Raw genomic sequence first — 5,784 nt, forward strand, 5'->3', positions numbered from 1 at the left:
CTGCTATTTTTTTGTGTATAAGGTTTTTTCTAGTAGTATTGCGTCTTAGGTTTTCCGTTAGGGGATGACCATGTCTTATGCGGCTGTGGCTTCTATTTTTATAGTTGGTAAACAAATGTGGGCCTAGCTTGGAGCAATGTTTTTCACAATTGAGTAAAATTTCAAATTATATGGGTCGATGTACAATGTAGTAACTCGGTACCACAAGATTAACAACTCCTGCTTTTTACTAACGGAAAATTCCAAGGGAGCCCATCTCTAGTTAGTATAGAGGTATAGATATTACACAATGTCTATTACTAATGTCCTGAGGATGCAATGCATAAGTTCTTAGTTTTTTTTTTGCACTGAACTTAAGCATAAGTTATATTCTGTTTTGCAAAAATTAAGACACTAGCAAATTTCTAACTAAAATGAGTATAACACATATGTATACCTAGCTCAAATAAATTTGAATTTGAAATACATTTAAAAGTTTTGAGCGGTAACCGCTTGATATTTTTTGGTAACCACGGTATTTTTTTGGGATTTGGTAGCCAATACCTTGCATGGGATGTGGTGGGGTGGCCTTGGGGGTGGCGCTGCACCACGTACCCATCGATGCTATAAGCGCAGACCACTTCATATACACCTAAATTTATGTTTTATTTTGCCATTGCCATTGCCATTTTTACAATTTTTATTTGCCACGCCAAATTTTACTTCATTTCCATGGCAATTCTACCCTTCATATACATGGGAATTTTACTTGGCCATGGCATATTAACTTCACATCCACGGCAAATTTTACTTTTCATTGCTTCATTGGAAGTTCTGCTTTTATGCACCATGGTAAATTAACTTTATGAAGCACGACAATTAATTTTCATCGCTTATGGGAAGTTTTGTTTTTTATAAACCATGGCAAATTTCACTAAACAATCCATGTTATCTTCTTTTGTTCTCCATGACGACAATTTTATTTTCCTTTATTTTTTGAGCCATGACAATTTTTCATAGCTTGGTAAAGAACAACTAGTTTTGCCATGGCAAAACTAGTTTGTAACTAGAACATGGCAAATTTATTACATATACCATGGAAAATTTAGTATTTGACCATGGCAAATTTAGTTAATGGATCACGATACATTTAATAATTGACCATGGCAAATTTAGTTTATGGATCATGGAAAATTTTGTTATTGACCATGGTAAAATTAGTAACTGACCATGGCAAAAAAATGACTGATCATAAAAAATATTATGCCATGTTAATTACCATGTTTTTTTCATGTCATTTTTTGAATTTTTGTTTTGTTTCACAAAGAAAACCATCTAGTTTTGCCATAGATATTTGTGTTATTAGTTCAAAAATGGCATAGGCTTTGAAATATGTTTGCCTGGATCAAACAAGGTAGAGGTGGTAGGTCCGGTGTGGCCTGGCATATCATTGTTTCTGCCAGGTTATCTTTTTCCGAAATCACTAATTAAGGAGTACTCGTTGCAAAGAACACTTCACTTTCCCAGGTCGTGCCAAGTGACGCACATACAGCACGCCACTTGTCGCAACCTGGGAGTTTTCCCTTTTTCCGTAGATCCGTTTATTCAAAACGTTTTATCTCTTAAACCGTGCGTCCAAATCTCGAACCGTTTTCACCATTGGATTCCTCGCGTCGAGTTCTTCAAAACTAGATCCCATGTTGATAGGTTTTGACGAACTTTTTTTTCACGAAAAAACCGGGCGAAAAAACCGAACCGGGAGCACGGTTATTTTCCCTTTCCGAAAGAGGCACGCCCGTGCCTCTCGCGAAATCACAACCGTGCCTCTCGTGGAAGCAAAACCGTGACTCTCGTGGAAGGAAAAAAACAGAAAACGCGTTTTTTTCGTTTTCGAGAGGCACGACCGTGACTCTCGCGAAAGCACAACCGTGCCTCTCGCGGAAGCAAAACCGTGACTCTCGTGAAAAAGAAAACAGAAAACGCGTATTTTTTTCCCTTTCCGAGAGGCACGGCCGTGACTTTCCGTAAGCACAACCATACCTCTCGCGGAAGCAAAACCGTGACTTTCACAAAAGAAAAAAAACAGAAAACGCATTTTGTTTTTTCCTTTCCGAGAGGCACGGCCGTGACTCTCGCAAAAGCATAACCGTGCCTCTCGCGAAAGAAAAACCGTGACTCTCGCAAAAGAAAAAAAACAGAAAACGCGTTTTTTTCGTTTCCAAAAGGCACGGCCGTGACTCTCGATAAAGCACAACCGTGCCTCTCGCGGAAGAAAAACCGTGACTTTTGCGAAAGGAAAAAAAAAGAAAATGCGTTTTTTCGCGCAAATTTTTATTTTTGTTTTTTTTATCGAAAAGCTAAGAAAGACCGGGGGAAAACCAAAACATGGAAAAACCCGGAAAAAACCGTTTAAAAAGCCGAAAACGCGTGTGGAAAAATAAAAAAACAAAATCCGAAGGAAGCGTCCAGAGCGCGACACGTGACGAATGGCTGAGAGCGCGCCAAGTGGCGCTGATCGTTGCGAGGCTCCTGAAGGAGCGCTCGTTAACTAGTTGCTCCCATCTTTTTCTTTTCTTTTTTCTCATTGATTTTTGGTTTTTGGACTTCTTTCCGTGCAACAGTAGGCAACTGGGTTGTGCCTGGCTTTTTTTTTCTTATTTGGGCTAACTGCTCCTGTGCTAGATGGGCCAGCAGGAAATCGTTCGACCTGGGATGCTTTCCATATCCAACGAAATCGTTCGATCCGTCCCCATGTGCTGGCGTGAAAATGCTAGACCTACATACTGTTGCTACGCAACCTATGTAAACTTCCTTTCCCTCCGACTAAACATCCCCCTGATTTTCAGGTGGACCCCAGCCCTCTCTAATGTCCAATTAAAACCTGCCAAATCATTCCATACGTAAGTTGTGTAACAACTCCTTCGTAGATGTAGCATTGCTCGTGCTGGCGAACGTCTTCATTCGGTCCGGGGAGCTCCCAGATCAAATGTTTGGGAGATACGGAAAGGTGTAACAGCTCCTGGGTGCCTAGGCACCCTCTATGAACAGTAAATTAAAAAAAAATAAAAAAATCTGAAACTTTGCAACGCTGAAGATGGTCAAACTTTGTAGGTTCTTGAAAGTTTTCATGTCAAAATGTCATGTAGAGAAAGATGTACAAACGAGTTTCAGATTTAAGTCTAAAAGTACTCGAAACTTTAAGCACTAAAATTTTTTTTCGCGTTAGAACTCGAATAGTTTTTTGGAATAGAAACTTGCAAGCACCTACAAAGTTCGATCATCTTTTATGTTGCAAAGTTTCAAAAAAATTAAAAAAAACTACTTTTTTTATTTTACCGTTCATAGAGGGTGCCTAGGCACCTTGGGGCTGAAAACCCATTATCTTGGGAGATATTAGGGTCCCATTAATATTTTAAGGGTCTGTCTAGAACACTACTAAATGTGATATAGTTATGTCACAACTAAACTATTGTCCACTCTGTTTGTGGTCTATTTTTTTCCTTTTTTTTTTGTTTCTTGTTGCTGCATTATATATTTGTGGGAAGTTGGATGTGACATCCTTAAAAAACATCTAGATGTGAATTAGACAAACTGATATTTTAAACATAATTTCAGTACAGGCTATTATTTTGTTCGGTCGTAAGGCTATAAAAGGGGAGTGTGAGAGCAAGAGTAGTCGACCCGTGTCTCTTCCTCTTGTAAGTTTCTCAGTTCTCACACAACCAGCTGAGCTCAGCAGAAGGAAAATGGGTGTGGTGGATCAACAGGAGGTGGAGGTGGTGGAGTCGTGCATGGTGAAGCCGAGCGAGGAGACGCCTAGCCATGGACTCTGGCTCTCCCAACTCGACCTCAAAATGGTCAACAGAGGCCACACGCCGAACGTATACTTCTACAGTCCGGACTCCGGCGACGTCGACAACTTCTTCGACGTGGCCAGGCTGAAGGCGGCGATGGCCAAGGCTCTCGTGCCCTTCTACCCTCTCGCCGGCCGTTTGGGCGCGGACGGCGACGGCCGGCCAGAGATCGACTGTGCCGGCCAGGGCGTGCTCTTCGTCGTCGCTCGGTCGGACCTCACCGTCGACGGCTTCGTGGACTTCCAGCCGTCGCCGGAACTAAGGAGGCTCTTTGTTCCCCGCGTGGAGGACTCGCCGTCCATCATGTGCGCCATCCAGGTGACCTTCATGGGATGCGGCGGGGTGGCCTTGGGGACGGCGCTGCACCACGTAGCCATCGACGCCGTAAGCGCAGTCCACTTCTTCCAGACGTGGTCCGGCTTCTGCAGGGACGGCGACGCGGCGGCGGCGGTGCTGGAGCTCCCATGCCACGACCGCACCCTCCTCTGTGCGCGCTCCCCACCCGTCGTCCACCCCGACGCCCTCACTGTGTTCTCCTGTCCGAAGCTGAGCCTAGCAGTATCTGCCGAGCCGTCGGGGGCCGTGGTCAACAAGATCTTCGTCCTCTCCAAGGACCAGGTCGCCGCACTCAAGCGTGCCTGCACCAGCGGCGGCGACGGCGGCCGCGTGAGCACGTTCTGCGCCGTGAGCGCCCAAGTGTGGAGGTCATTCTGCACCGCCGGCCGGCTACCGACGGACGCCACGACACGCCTCACCTTCCCGGCCAACATCCGGGGCGCCCTGCGGCCGCCGCTCCCGGCCCGCTACTTCGGGAACGGGATCATCGTCCTGGGCGCCGCTGGCAAGGTGCGGGACATCGAGTCGGAGGAGCTGGGCTCCGTCGCCCACCGTATCAGCGGCGCCGTCCGCAGGATGGATGACGAGCTGGTGCGTTCGGCGATCGACTACCTCGAGATACACGGCAGCAAGCAGCCCCCGAGCAGCATGCCGGAGACGGAGCTGAGGGTGGTGAGCTGGCTGGGCATGCCGGTATACGACACGGATTTCGGGTGGGGGAAGCCCCTGGTGATGCACCGCGCCGTGCAGCAGCGCGCCGGGATGGTCTACCTCATGGACGGCGTCAGCGGGAGCGGCGGCGTGCGCATCCTCGTGTCTACGGAGGCTGCGATTCTAAACGACTTTCAGCACCTGCTATATGCCAACTTCTAGTTCTCTATGCTTTCAGAACCCTTCGGTATCACATGTCTGTATGTTTCCTATGCTTCCCCAAGCCTTGCTCAATGCCAACTTCTGGATTTAATTTTGTTTTTCATATTGATCGATGTATTTTTATTATGTTTCGGATGCTTCATGCTTCTTGTGATGAAGTTTTATAATAAATATTTGTTTTTTCTATACAGAAGTTATAACTCCTCTTCATGAAGTTTTTTTAACACAATACAATAGCAGATCCTCACATACACGCTCCTTATGAAGGCATGCACGCACACCATACTTCTATGAGCAAGTACAAGATACAGAGTCGGTACAACATCTTGGGGTTTCTGCCACCAGTCGGCGGCATCGCGGATCAGCCTCGTCTCCTGTAGCCTTAAGGCCATAGGGGCGCAGTGGATCCCGACCCGTTGGCGGGAGGGCTCCGTTTTTATATGTTTCTTTGAGTTTTGCTAGGGTTTGTATCATGCTCAGGAAAACAAGATGGCTACGGCTCCCTGATGATGGAATAAGGTTCTGCCGATTAGCCCTCGTCCCGGTGGTGCGTCTAGCATCGTCAGAGGGCATGTGGTAGTGCGTGTCCAGTGGATCTCGCAGGATTTGACCGGTGCTTGTACTCAGTGGCGGAGATAGGGGGACCAACAGGGCCCTGGCCCCCCCTAACATCAGAGATGTAGTGCTAATTTGTCCATAAACAGTGTAAAAATTAGTGATTATTTGCTCTTAAAAGCCTATT

General features: G+C 46.1%; 1 protein-coding gene across 1 annotated transcript; it reads left to right on the top strand.

Annotated features, from left to right (window-relative positions):
* Window positions 1–3,663: 3,663 nt before the first annotated feature.
* Window positions 3,664–5,220, top strand: LOC125547255 (putrescine hydroxycinnamoyltransferase 1-like). Its single transcript, XM_048711206.2, has one exon. The coding sequence runs from the start codon at window positions 3,726–3,728 to the stop codon at window positions 5,040–5,042; it is 1,317 nt and encodes a 438-aa protein (XP_048567163.2). The 5' UTR covers window positions 3,664–3,725; the 3' UTR covers window positions 5,043–5,220.
* Window positions 5,221–5,784: the final 564 nt, after the last annotated feature.

Source organism: Triticum urartu, chromosome 3A, assembly GCF_056163025.1.
Source record: "Triticum urartu cultivar PI428250 chromosome 3A, HENAU_Tu73, whole genome shotgun sequence".
In the NCBI taxonomy this organism is placed as follows: domain Eukaryota; kingdom Viridiplantae; phylum Streptophyta; class Magnoliopsida; order Poales; family Poaceae; genus Triticum; species Triticum urartu.